The 13,085-nt window shown below is 56.0% G+C and overlaps 6 protein-coding genes across 6 annotated transcripts; 4 read left to right on the top strand and 2 right to left on the bottom strand.

The window, feature by feature from the left end:
- Positions 1–117: 117 nt before the first annotated feature.
- On the bottom strand, positions 118–992 carry VTJ04DRAFT_2562 (uncharacterized protein; the record flags this gene model as incomplete). Its single annotated transcript, XM_069360365.1, has 2 exons — positions 118–249; positions 303–992. The coding sequence occupies 2 exons, from the start codon at positions 990–992 to the stop codon at positions 118–120; spliced, it is 822 nt and encodes a 273-aa protein (XP_069221083.1).
- Positions 993–1,638: 646 nt separating this feature from the next.
- On the bottom strand, positions 1,639–3,930 carry VTJ04DRAFT_2561 (uncharacterized protein; the record flags this gene model as incomplete). The annotated part of the gene is made up of 5 exons (XM_069360364.1): positions 1,639–1,766; positions 1,828–2,863; positions 2,920–3,341; positions 3,433–3,600; positions 3,711–3,930. 5 exons carry the CDS (start codon positions 3,928–3,930, stop codon positions 1,639–1,641), a joined length of 1,974 nt encoding a protein of 657 aa, XP_069221082.1.
- Positions 3,931–4,619: 689 nt separating this feature from the next.
- On the top strand, positions 4,620–4,959 carry VTJ04DRAFT_2560 (uncharacterized protein; the record flags this gene model as incomplete). The annotated part of the gene is made up of 2 exons (XM_069360363.1): positions 4,620–4,844; positions 4,915–4,959. The coding sequence occupies 2 exons, from the start codon at positions 4,620–4,622 to the stop codon at positions 4,957–4,959; spliced, it is 270 nt and encodes an 89-aa protein (XP_069221081.1).
- A 387-nt stretch (positions 4,960–5,346) lies between these two features.
- Positions 5,347–7,122, top strand: VTJ04DRAFT_2559 (uncharacterized protein; the record flags this gene model as incomplete). The annotated part of the gene is made up of 2 exons (XM_069360361.1): positions 5,347–5,628; positions 5,725–7,122. 2 exons carry the CDS (start codon positions 5,347–5,349, stop codon positions 7,120–7,122), a joined length of 1,680 nt encoding a protein of 559 aa, XP_069221080.1.
- Positions 7,123–9,625: 2,503 nt separating this feature from the next.
- VTJ04DRAFT_2558 (uncharacterized protein) lies at positions 9,626–10,542 on the top strand (the record flags this gene model as incomplete). Its single annotated transcript, XM_069360360.1, has 2 exons — positions 9,626–10,275; positions 10,524–10,542. The coding sequence occupies 2 exons, from the start codon at positions 9,626–9,628 to the stop codon at positions 10,540–10,542; spliced, it is 669 nt and encodes a 222-aa protein (XP_069221079.1).
- An 87-nt stretch (positions 10,543–10,629) lies between these two features.
- Positions 10,630–11,993, top strand: VTJ04DRAFT_2557 (uncharacterized protein; the record flags this gene model as incomplete). Its single annotated transcript, XM_069360359.1, has 3 exons — positions 10,630–11,072; positions 11,141–11,802; positions 11,887–11,993. The coding sequence occupies 3 exons, from the start codon at positions 10,630–10,632 to the stop codon at positions 11,991–11,993; spliced, it is 1,212 nt and encodes a 403-aa protein (XP_069221078.1).
- Between the last annotated feature and the right edge of the window lie 1,092 nt (positions 11,994–13,085).

Raw genomic sequence — 13,085 nt, 5'->3', positions numbered from 1 at the left:
GAAGTCCGAACTCGTCAGATGTTGGACCCGTGGCCTCACTGACGGCTTGCTTGGTCTTGAACACTTCAACGGCTTCTACTCCTTTCCCTGCGCGAGCGTGGCGGCGAGTCCGGCTCGTCAACATCCATCCTGTCGTGATTGGACCGTGCCCTGTCGCGAGACGGTGACCTCGATCGCGAGCTTGATCTTGTCCTGCGTCGTAGCGGGGACCTCGACCGTGACCTGTCCCGGGATCTTGACCTTGGCGATCTGGATCTCGACCTCGATCTCGACCTCGACCTCGAGCGCGACCCGGACCTGACGGATCCACTCTCCTCCCTCGCGTTCCCATTCTGCGCCTCCTTCTCCTTGTTCTCCTCTTCCTCCTCCTCCAACAAATCCTCCAACGTTCCCAGCGGGCTAACCCTCGGCTCGAGCAGGTCCAAATCCTCCAAAATATCCCTCGGGCGCATCTTCCACAAACTCGTCGCGCACACGCGGTCCTTAGTGAGCAAGTCGTCGATAAACTCATCCATATACGTCAACGACGTCCCGTTGCGTCCCTTCCGCCTCAGCTTCCTCCTGTCTTCCAAAAAAGGCTCCAGCCGCAAGTACACATCCCGATCTGTCCGCGTCAGGCGGATGTAAAACGCCGCCAGCGCGCGCAGGTACTTGAACTTCTCCCCGCCGAAGTGCAGGTACTCGTCCAGGATGTCATCGCTGGGCGCGAGCTGCAGGAGCTTGAAGACCAGACACAGGAACGGGGTCGGGCGCTGTGAGACGCCCGTCACGCCGCCAATGTGGTCCACGTGTTCGACCACGCGGTCGACAATGTCGGCCTCGTTGACGCCGAAGCATTGCTCCTTGTAAAAGTAGCTTTCGACGATGCGCTCGCGCACGGCTTTTTCGAGGATGGTGGCCGGGTTGAGACCGTTCGGGGCCAGCGGGCCGGTGGTGCCGCGCTCGTCGAGAAAGCGCCGCTCGTCGGCGCGGTGGTATTCGGATTTGCTCATGAGTGGGCGCGGTGGAGGGCGGTCGGCGGTGCTGTGGGAGGTTTGTGGATTTGGAGGGTTGAAGGTTGGAAAATTTGGTTCGAAGCTGGAGGTTGGTGCTAGAGATGAACTGAACTGTAGAAGTAAAAAGTCCAGAGCTCGGAGCAGCAGCGCGTCGCCGCAGTGCTTGAGACCCAGCTCGCAGGGCTTGGCAAGTCCCGATAAGGTCCCGATAAGAGGGTTGCCCCTCCAACAGTGGCATTTACTTGGTTCACTAACTGAGCGAGCAAAGACCAGAAGGACTCGATGAAGAAGACTTAGGATTCAATCAATACTCATTACATGGTCATTTCATACATCATAGCTCCCCAGCAAATGCAACAGCAAATCCCCAAAGGTATCAAAACTCCAAGACATCCTAAACCCAACGAGCATCTTCGCCTTCAGTCCGCCACATCCAGTCTGTTCCGGTCCCAGAAATACAATACTTACTTGCGCAAGTGTGCGCCTCAAACGTCAAAGTAAAGATAGGAAGGAAGCAAGAGTCAAAAATAAACAAGCAAACCGCCCATTGAAACTCATCAAGCAAGCCCAGTCAACGACAGCAGAAGAAAACAACCGCCCAGAGCAAAAAAGAGAGAGAGACTGCCGGTCATCCTCGGCCGCATCAAAGAGCCCGCAGCCTCTCATTCACCATGATCCCCATGGCCGGCTCACCTTCGTCGTCATCACCCACATTGAAAGAATGCAGCGATGCCGTACCACAGTCCTGGCCTAGGCCACCCCATGATGAAGCTTATCACAAATCATCAGCCTCACAAGTTCCATGCACAGGGAAACGGGAGTAGCAACTTACCAACTAGCATCGGGGCATTCGGATGCCAGCCCACGTCCCTCACCAACGCCTCCCATGCATTCCTTCCCGAGTGGCGATGATGCAACCTGTGCCTCATCCCATCCCTCGGCCTGTCCGCCGCCGCGCGGGTCGCTTCCTTGACATCAATCTTGGCCGCCAGCGTGGCGTCCAGGTTCCAGATATAAACCTTTCCGTCATGCGAGCCCGAGTAGACATACCGCGAATCCGAGCTCCCGGGTGGCGAAAAATGGCACCGGATCAGCGTCCGCTGCACCTTGTGCCCGCGGAAGGTCACGAGAGAGTTGTCGTGCGGGTGCTGGAACCACTGGTAATCCTCGTAGTCCTGCCAGCGATAGTCGTATTCGTAGTCCCTGTTGCGAGTCACCGCCGTCGGGTCCAGCTCGCGGAACCGCGACGTGGACATGGCCATGCGCAGATCCCACAGCTTCATGCTCTGGTCCTTGCCGTTGCTGAGGATGTAGCGCCCGTCGCCCTTGGAGTCGATGTACGTCAGCCCTTCGGTGTGGCCCACGAACGCGCCCGCCTCGCGCCCGTCGCCGAGGCTGCGCGTGTCCCAGACCTTGATGGTGCAGTCGTCCGAGCCCGAGTAGAGGATGTGCGGCGACATGCGGTCGGCGAAGCAAACGGCGTTGACGTCGTCGGAGTGGCCTTCAACGTGGTGCAGGGTTTCGCGCCGCTCAATGTCGTAGACGATGATGGAGTGGAGGCCGGTGCCAGCAACCAGGTTGCGCCCGTCGCCGGAGAAGCGGACCGAGAAGATGGCAAACCCGCCAAAGAGGTATTCGTTGCGCGAGGGCCGCGCGTCGGAGAGGTCGAGAGAGTAGGGGTCACCTGTGTCGTTGGGGTCCGTGGGCGCCATGCCGACGTGTGGCTGCAGTGAGGAGAAGGCGAGCCACCTGTTGTCCGGGCTGAGGGCCGCGTCTGTCATGGTCCATTGACCGTAAGGGTAAGTGAAAGTTTTGTAGTGCTTCCAGTTGTACGGGCTCGACGTGTCATAGAGCCGGACTTTGAAGTCCTAAAGGTCTGTCAGGGGTGTTGGAACGTCATAATACCAGGGGCAATTCTACCCACCTTGACGCAGGCGTAGAAAAAGTTGCCGTCGTCTGAGAACTGTCCACAGCATACAGGATCGTCATAGTAGATGACCATGTCAGGCTTGGTGGACGGTATCATGGACTGGGCCATAAGACCCTGGTTGATCTTCTGGCCGATGGGCCCTTTCAAGCCTAGCTCTCGGTCCAACAGCCTCCGGGCGACAGTCAACCGGTCCGGGGTCCTCCAGTCAAAAGAGCCAAAAGCTCCCGACTCCATCAGCTTCCTCCCCTCATCGCTCGGGACCTTGGGGAACTGCTTCCCGCGGCCACCGTCGCCAATCTCCCAGGTAAAATGCTGGCCCTGGCCATCTTCATCGTCGACAATTGTGGGGTTAAGATACTGGCCTCTCAACAAGGCCAGGAACTCGCGCTGTGTCAGGAACGGACGACCGGGGCGAACTAGGAGAGAAGTTAGCATGCGCAGCCATTCAGCCAGCCATGCTCGAAATTGAGCAGCTGCTGTGTTGCCGTTGCTGATGATGCTGCGTACTGGTGTTGATTCGGACCCGCCTCCGGGGGCCACCGCCGGGACCCTGAGATAGGTGGGCATCGGCATCGTGGTCATTATCCGAGGCAGAGTCGTCGCCATCGCCGGCCATGTCAAGGCCGATCTCTTCTATAATGAGTTCAAACTGGATGTCTCCTGGGGGCATGTCCGCTGGGGGCCAAGGGATCTGAGTAAGCACTCCAATGCGGACTATTCGGCAACGTGCAACTGTGGGATTGGGGGCCTCAACAACAGGTGGGGGGTTGGGCATTTGGGCTCACCTTCATCGTCGTCTTCTTCGTCCTCTTCGTCTTGATCATCATCGTCGTGGTGACGGTGATGGTGGGGCACATAATCTTCATCCTCATCGTCTTCATCGTCATCGTCGTCGTTGTCATGGTGGTGGTGGTGGTGGTGGTAGTGCTCGAAGTGCTCATCCTCATCCCCATCATCATGAGTGTGAACTGGCCCGGCCAGCGGGCTTCCGCGGCTGCTGCTCATGGTTCCAATGCTTTGTTTCTGTTCAGAGATTACAATAATGAGTTCAAATATGAAATAAAAAATTTGCGCTTCATCAAGACGCCGTCAACCTGGGTCGGCATTCATCTTCTTGAAGAGCTCTCACGTCCATTGATGATGAACTCAGAGATGCCGGTGGCGGCGGGGTCTTGAGACTGGGTTCCTTGGCGGAGATTAGCCCGGACTTAGCGCTGGAACTGCAGGCGACAGCAGGTAGCACAACTGATGACAAACGCCCAGCCTCCAGCAGGAGAGGCGCCCCAGCGAAAGCTTCTACCCTAACCCTGACTTTTCGCGAGATGTGTTGTGTAAGCCAACTCACATCGGCCGGCCAACCTGTGTACCTGACATAGGTGACGTCGCCTGGATAAAGGGGCATGAATTGGTACCTAGTCAGGAGGCGAATGACCTAACTGTGAAAGGAAGACAAAGGGGATACGCGAAACCCCGTCTGACTCGAGGTGAACTCGGTGTCAAATGGTCAAGGAACATTCGATTAAAGATACGGATAAATTCCACACTCGTACACGACATCCAGCGGACTGTGCTGGTCGTGGACGGTTTTGTACATATGAGTCAGCAAAACCTCAGAGGGACCGCTGCTTGCTTGACATGAACCTATGCTGTGAGCTCCGATCTTGTGCAGTTCGAGCTTCCGGTCAACCGTGCGAATGCCGGGCTCCGACAACGAGGCTGCCTTGGCACTGTCCCGGCCGGTCGTCCCGCTTGGCGGGGCGTGCATCCGGGCCGTGTGGAATGGGTTCGGAGCCGACAACATTGGCTCGGAGACACGGGCTCAACCTGGCTCCATGCTACAGGCGCCTCAGGGCCGAATGGTCTTGAGGCTTGCGTGGGATTTGTTGAACTCCAAGCGACATCGCTTAAAGGCTGTGAGGGTTTGTCATTGAGTTTTGGTCACGGTCACATGGAAGATGCTTGTCCTTGGCATTCCGGACGTTGCACAAGCCCCTCGACTGGAAGCAGCTCAAGTGCAAAGCGGGGGAGCTCTAATATCACAAGTAAAAAAAGAAAAGGATGTGTTTACAACACTGAACATAAAATAAAGAAAGTGAAAACATGTCAATTGATATCTCCTCCGTCCAAGATGTCCATTTCTGTCTTGAGAATTGATATTTCCATATGTGTGTACTGTATGCAGCCCACCGAAATTGCCTCCTCCGGACTCTGACGACATGGGTCTCGATCCGATGTGGGGAAGCTTCGGCATGTCGCGGCAAACAAGCTCCGCTGGAGCGGCCCCGAAGAAAACATGTCGCACCCTCTCGACCCCAAATACCAGACAAATCCCATCCCAGACTGCACTCTGCGTCAGGTATCTCGTTGGTCCTGATCCAATTGATACCCAGGAACGCAGGAACAAGAGTGCGTGGCATCACCATGTCTGCTGTCAATCGAGGACTGCGCCAGGCGACGAGATCTCTGCCCCTCCGCTCGATCCCGCGCTCGGCTGTGCGGCTCTCCGCTCTCAAGCACGCCGCCGTCTCCCTCTCTTCTTCTTCCTCTCCTGCTGTCACACGCATCGCCCGCAGCAGCTTTTCCACCATGTCCGCCCTTCAGTCCGCCGCCGTGCCCTCGCCCTCGAGTGGCGTCGGCTATGACAAGGAGATCACCGACATTGCAAGCTATGTGCACAACAAGCCCATCGACTCGGAGCTGGCCGTAAGTGGAGATCCCCTCTCTTTTTTTTTATCTCGCTGCCCTGGCTGCCCCGTCCAGACACGATGAAGCTAACCATCACCTTCTCAATACCTCCAGTTCGACACGGCGCGGTGGGTGTTCCTGGACACCCTGGGCTGCGGTCTTGAGGCCCTGCGCTTCAAGGAGTGCACCAAGCTCCTGGGTCCCGTTGTCCCCGGCACCGTCGTCCCGGAGGGCACCCGCGTTCCGGGCACTCCCTTCCAGCTCGACCCGGTCAATGGCGCCTTCAACATTGGTGCCATGATCCGCTGGCTCGATTACAATGACTGCTGGCTGGCCGCCGAGTGGGGTCATCCCAGCGACAACCTGGGCGCCATCCTGGCCGTCGCCGACTGGATCAACCGCACCAACAAGGCCGGCAAGTACAAGCTGGCCGGCGGCAAGATCTACACCATCCGCGACGTGCTCGAGGCCATGATCAAGGCCCACGAGATCCAGGGCTGCCTCGCCCTGCTCAACTCGTTCAACAAGGTCGGCCTCGACCACGTCGTCTTGGTCAAGGTCGCCAGCACCGCCGTCGTCAGCAAGCTGCTCGGCCTCAGCGAGCAGCAGACCGCCGACGCCGTGACCCAGGCCTGGGTGGACGGCCAGAGCCTGCGCACCTACCGCCACTCCCCCAACACCATGTCGCGCAAGTCGTGGGCCGCTGGTGACGCCTGCCAGCGCGCCGTCAACCTCGCCCTCAAGGTCCTCAAGGGCGAGAAGGGCATCCCCACCGTCCTGTCCGCCCCGACCTGGGGCTTCTACGACGTGCTCTTCAAGGGCAAGAAGTTTGAGTTCCAGCGCGACTACGGCAGCTACGTCATGGAGAACGTCCTCTTCAAGGTCTCGTACCCGGCCGAGTTCCACTCACAGACCGCCGTCGAGGCCTCGGAGAAGATCCACCACCAGCTCAAGGCCATGGGCAAGTCGGCCGCCGACATCAAGGCTGTCACCTGCCGCACCCACGAGGCCTGCATCCGCATCATCGACAAGCAGTTCAAGCCCATGGACAACTTTGCCGACCGCGACCACTGCATCCAGTACATGTGCTCCGTCATGCTCGTCTTTGGCCGCCTGACCGCCAACGACTACGTCGACGGCTCCGAGGCCGCCACCTCCCCGCTCGTCGAGTCCCTCCGCAAGAAGATCAAGTGCGTCGAGGACCCCCAGTTCACCGCCGACTACCACGACCCGGCCCTGCGCACCATCAGCAACGGCCTGACCGTCGAGCTCAACGACGGCACCGTCCTTCCCGAGGTCGTCGTCGAGGCGCCCCTCGGCCACCGCCTCCGCCGCGAGGAGGCCAAGCCGCACATCCTCGCCAAGTACAAGCGCCATCTCGAGGAGCACTACAGCCCGGAGCACGTCCAGAAGCTCATTGAGCTCGGCCAGGATGCCAAGAAGCTTGAGTCGCTGAACGTGGACGAGTATGTCGACCTGTATGTTGTTAAGGAGAGCAAGTTCCTGCAGTAAATGAGTGGAATGATTTGTGATGGGAGGGCAGGCTGGACTGGGTTGGATGGCGGTTTCTGGGTTGTATTGGGTGAAATATTCTCTGCATGAGGGCCTCAAAAGTTAAAATTGTTAGCATTGTATTTCACTCAAGAGGATGTTTCAATACCGTACCTGTGGAAACCTACCTTGGCTGAACAGTGTTGCCGTACTTGATGACAACTATCTGACCCGACGGCTTGGGCACACCGCCCGTTCTTGGTCAAGCCACAACGTCGATCGCTACCCGAATTACTCATCTTCTTGCCCTCCCTCTCCTGAGTTATGCCTCTTGCGTGCCTTTCGGTCCAAGGCTGCGAATGCCCGGTTTCAGTTCAGATGTGTTTGTCCGTATTTCCGGGGCCTCGTGATCTGAGGTATTCTCAGTGCCTCTCCAATAACTAATTGGGATTCCAGCAGGCTCCGCCGTGGAGAGTATAAACACATTGAAGACGGGATAGTGTGTCCATGGGGGATGTCACGGCCTTACTTGAGATACCTATAGGTATAGGAATCCAGCCCCAGTTCCCGAATAAGGAGTATGGGACATAGAACTGTCCTCTCAGTTGTGACTTTCACCACCGCCCCGTCTTCAACTCTCTCCCCGTCTTCCACCGGATCCAAGCATGCACAGAAAGAATCGAGAACATTCCCTTGCCCCTCTCACCACCACAGATCCGCTGCAAGAATGGTTCTATGTCTCTCCGGCAAGATCCCAGTCGAGCTGACGGTATCCCGCCAGGTTTGGCTGACCTATCACATTTTCCCTCAGATTTGGTCGGTCATGGAAGATCGTTGGCACAATAAGAGAGGCATGCATGAGAGACGGTAGATGTAAATAGGATGCAGGATGCAGGAGGAAACAATACTTTGTTCCCATCCCATGGCACGATAGAAGGACTGGTACCTAGGTACGGATCAGCCAGTCGGCCGCGTGGATTTGTCTCGTAACTGTTCATCAGTTTGTCATCGAGTTATGGCGGACTCAATAGCCAGTTTTCTGTCGAATATGGTAACCACAATTTCACATCCATCCCGCATCCCCATCTTTTCTCTGCTGCGCTCGTCCGAAGATGGTCCAGCATGGTCCATGGCATGCCAGAGTGGAACACGCTACTGGATGTATGTCTTGGTTGAGTTGCGTGACAGATGAGAGATCCGCCGCATATGGAATCGTGGATCTCGTTGAATTGTGGTCGAGGTGACGTCGCGGCTGAGGCATGGTGTGGGGTTGGATTCTGGCGTTGAAGGGGGATAATAGGGTTGGTGATGAAGGGCCATGATGCGAGAGGTTGATTCTGGTCTGGCTGGAGTATATCTCGCCTTCTCCTCGGCCTGACATACTCCCAACTACTAGGTCCTTCATTTGATATCCGAAATCTCCCTCTCTTGTTTCTCTTCTACTCACTCAAACCTCAAGCTCCCTGGTTCAGCATCTGACAAAATGAACCCTGAGAAGGCCCTGATCTGTGCAAACTACTATGTGAGCCACTCCCAGAACTAAAACCGTGGAACCCGAAAAGGCTGACCCTCCCCTCTGTCCATCCCTCAGACCCGGATTCGGTGTGAAAATCCCGTTGTCACGTTTGGATACCGTTGTCTTTTCTGCCTAGTCAGTCATCATCATCATCCTCACCCCCTGCCTATGACTCGATGATCTTCAAGACTCAAGTGACGTTGCCGGTTGCTGACAAAGAGCCTCTCGGCTTTTAACTAGTTAACAGCTTATGGATTGTGGAGCGTCCATGACACCTGGTCTCCTTCCAACCGAGAAGTGCTCCTGGTCGAATCAGATATTCAAAGGTGAGGGAACGAGCACTGGCTCAAACAGCAGCAGTGGCAAGACCAATGACACAGGGAAAGAGAAGACAAATGGCAACGGCTCAGACTCGGACTCGGATGAGCACTGGCGAACTAGGAGGACAGTCATCCGCCTCCTAGACAGTGAAAGCGAGGAGAGTGAAGGTGATAACACAAGCCCCTGGCAACCTTGGTGGTGGAGGCTCTCGGCGGGTATGCCATCATGTTTGCACACGAACACGCCAGTCTCAGATGAGAGGGATGACAGGGAGGAAGAAGAAGACTTGAAGGGGAACAATCCCCGGAGAACTGGAGAAGAAAGTTCAGGACAGAGAGCATATAGACCCCTGGAACAAGGAGAGGAGGAGAATGGTGGACCAAGAATGCTCTTTGCTGGACCGTTGCTTGGGCTGTTGGCTGTGCCATGTAAACAGGAAAGATCGTTTCACTGACAGTAGTAAGCGGATTAAATATAGTAGATGGTAAATTGACATGATCATGCTGTCGTGTCGGCAAGCTGGATGGTTGTTGTTGACGTCAGGATGGTGTGTCATGACCCTAACCCTGGGTGGTAGCTAAGTTGGGCGCAGGACAGGGGTTTGGGCTCCGCTGGCTGTCAGGGAGCCATCGACCTAGCCTTGCGCTCGATCAGTGTCTGGTGCGGCTGCGCTGCAAGGTCCAGTGCATGCCCGTAACGCTGGGATTTTCCCGTTCCTTCCCCTGCGATCCGCGACAGTTCGCCGAACAAGCAAACACTTCTTTGTGTAAACGATCGGCCCTGTTACCATCTCTTGTGCATCTACTGTCAGCCACAGCGGCAACGCCGCGGCTCTTGTTTCTGGATTTTCATCTGTTCGTCAAATTTCCCCGAAACCCCTGCATCTCTCTTCAAACTCTCCGTCGGTCATCCGTCTCGCACTCGCGAACCGGCCCGAACAACCAACCCATCATCACCTCGATCGCGTCTTTCTCTTCGATATCGCTGACGATAGAGATCCACGTCTTCTCACCTCTTCACACAACAAAACAGAGCGAAAAGACATCAAGTCGCGCGCCGTTTGACAAGAAACCCGAAGCCGGAAGCCGGAATCGCGCTTCGTCACCGCAGAACTACACCATACTGGAGGGTATCATCCTCGGAAGAGCTGGGTTTGGGAAACATTTCCGAAGCTGGCAAAAGGATAAGGGCGCAGAATCATCAAGACCTCTCAAGATCATACCTTGTTCCTGTCCAACAAGATTGACCGCACAGAGCGGCATCTTGTTACTTTCTTCTCTATCAGCGGGCCAAGCCCTATACCTCGGGTTCTACGTCGTTGCTTTGGGGTTCGGAATGTACGTATGAAGAGCTTCCTGTTCACCTTGTTTTGTCTTTGCTGTTCATTTCTGTTTGCTTTTTCTGCTTTCCTTTTCTTTTTCCCTCGTTTCTTGCTCATTGCCGCGCTGTCATGTTTCCTTCCGACGCGGCCGAGCGCGCCGTTGATCCGGCCGACGGGAGAGCAGCAAAGAGCTTCTTGTCAGCTATCGATGACGATAATGGCGTCATGCCGAAAGATGATCCTGTATCTCTAATCCATAGCCAGGACCTCAATCCAGACTTGAATTGCCACCCAGAAGAAACAGGTCTCCAGCCTATCGCGACCCTTTCAAAGCCGGCGACTAGCCTTTTGTCTGCAGCAGACCGGAGCCATGGCGGACGAGGAGTTTGAGATCGACGTCTACGGCGACTCGGCCCATGACGGAGGCGACAACGAGCACGTAGAGAGCGGCCACCACGGCGACGAAAACCACCACTATGAGGGGGACGATGCCCACAATGGCGACGATCGCCACCACGACCATGACTATCATGAGGAGGACCATCAGAACAATGATACCGGCGACAACAGCAACGCCAACCACGGCCAATCTCAGAATCCCCTCCCCGAGCGCCCGCAGCAGGGCGTCAAGCGCAAGGAGGTCTCCGATGACCGCCCTGTCGACCCTGGTGCCACGACGGCCCTGATGATTTCAGACCTTCATTGGTGGAACACGGACGATGACATCCGCGGTTGGGTGCGCCAGGCTGGCTGCGAGCATGAGCTCAAGGACATTACGTTTAGCGAACATAAGATCAATGGCAAGAGCAAGGGGTATGTTTCTTTCCAAACAACCCATCGTCCGGAAATATGCTTGTTCTAACATTCATCCCAACACACAGCTCCGCGTACGTGGAATTCACCACCCAGCAAGCCGCGACCGCCACCAAGCATCGCATCGATGCGCTCGCCAACGAATACACCCAACCCGGCCAGAAACGCCCTACATGCATCTACTCCTCTCCCAATCACAACCCTTTCCGCACCCTGCCCAAGGATGCTCCCAACCGCGCCATGAAGAACCAGCAGCAGACCGGCCCCGGAGGCAACATGGCCGCCACCCCTGCCGGTCCGGGCGGCTTCAACGACAACCGCAACGCTGGTCCGAACAACTTCTCTGGGCCGAACAACTTTGGCGGTTTCCGTGGCGGACGTGGTGGGTTTGGCGGCGGTCCTGGTGTTCCCCGTGGCGGCATGAACCAGGGTCCCGGTTTCAACCGGGCGTTTTCGGCGGGTAACATGGGCGCGTTCAACGCCAATGCCATGGGATTCAACAACCCCATGGGAGGTCCCGGGTTTGGAGGGTTCAATCGTGGTGGGATGATGGGTGGTCCCGGGGGCATGAGAGGCGGCGCTGGCATGCGTGGCGGTCGGGGCGGCGCCGCCGGTGGGATGGGTATGATGGGCGGTATGCCCATGGGCGGCGGCATGCCCATGGGAGGTATGGGTGGACCGATGGGAGGTATGGGCATGATGGGTGCCGGTATGGCGGGGGGTATGCCTGGTGAGTTTTGCCTCGATTTTTGTCTAGCCTTGGTTTGCCGAGAAGGGCGTGATGATGACTGACTGGCTTTGTGTTTTGCTACAGGCTTCCAGGGCATGCAGCCAGGCTTTAACCCGGGCTTCTTCGGCGCCGGCAACCAGAGCAACGAGTGGCAGAACCCGCACGGCGCGAAGCGCGCTCGCGGCGAGTAGGACAACGCCGCGATGCGCAGAAACTGACGCCGCGGTCGGGATGAGAGGGATGAGAGATCGCTTGCTCTCTTGGGAGGGCGGTTCACCTTGGATGGGATTCACGGGCTGATGTCGGATGCATCGATGGACGAATGGGCTATATTTATGGCTCTTTCCCTCCCATGGCCTTCTTCGCCCTCCCACCCCTCGTCTGTTTGCCAACTGGCTTGCTTTGCTCACCTCTTTTCTCCGATCATCAAGACGGAGGATTCTTTCAACGGATACTCGACGACAGCGACAGGGGAAAACGATGGAGGCTGGGACTAATCAACGGCATGGGACGAAATCGCTGCTCTGCTTGCTGCGACCAGGGATTTTCTCCGGCCTTGCCTCCCCTCCGACGATGCCCTCCCGTTGTCCAGTCGATTGTTCGATCGATATTCTCGAAACGAAAAGTCGAGACCAACAGGACAACTAAGTCTTGGGTCGTTCAATCAATCGATCAGTCAGTCAATCAAACAATCAATCAACGGGGTTTTTTACTCTTAGAAATGGTGGTGTGTACGATCAGGAGGGGTTTGAAGGTGAAAATTGTGCGCTTGGGATTTTTCTAGTCTGCTTTTTGCTTCGTGATGCTTGTTTTAGTTTCCTCTACTGTTTTGGGGGTTTGGTTTTTTGTTATCTGTCTCTGGCGTTTTGGGCTTATTATTGATCATTGCTGCGATTGTTACTACATTTTACTGGAGCCAGCTTTGAGTGCCTCCTCTGGGCCAAGAATGGGACAAGTTCTTTGAATGAAGTGTCAAGATGGCGGAGATGGTTGCTGATGTGTGGTTCTTCGTCATAACTGTTTCTTGAGAGTACGGCTTGAAGTGGTGGGTCGGCGGTTGATATGCGGATCATGCCTTGATGTTCCGATGATGGTGATGATGGGTATTGTGTGATTTTCCCTTCTGTTGTTGTATTTTGATGGTCTTCTTTCCGGACTTGTGTGAGTGGGTTGATGGAGAGGGCCAGCTGAGGTTGATGCTGAGGATTGGAAAACCACCAATCTCAACGACCATTTTGATACGACATTGCTGTCAATCTGGATTTTGTTCAGAAATCCTATTG

The sequence above is a fragment of the Mycothermus thermophilus genome (genome assembly GCF_041956435.1).
Source record: "Mycothermus thermophilus strain CBS 625.91 unplaced genomic scaffold VTJ04scaffold_2, whole genome shotgun sequence".
In the NCBI taxonomy this organism is placed as follows: Eukaryota; Fungi; Ascomycota; class Sordariomycetes; order Sordariales; family Chaetomiaceae; genus Mycothermus; species Mycothermus thermophilus.
This window is presented reverse-complemented; position numbering and strand designations above follow the sequence as displayed.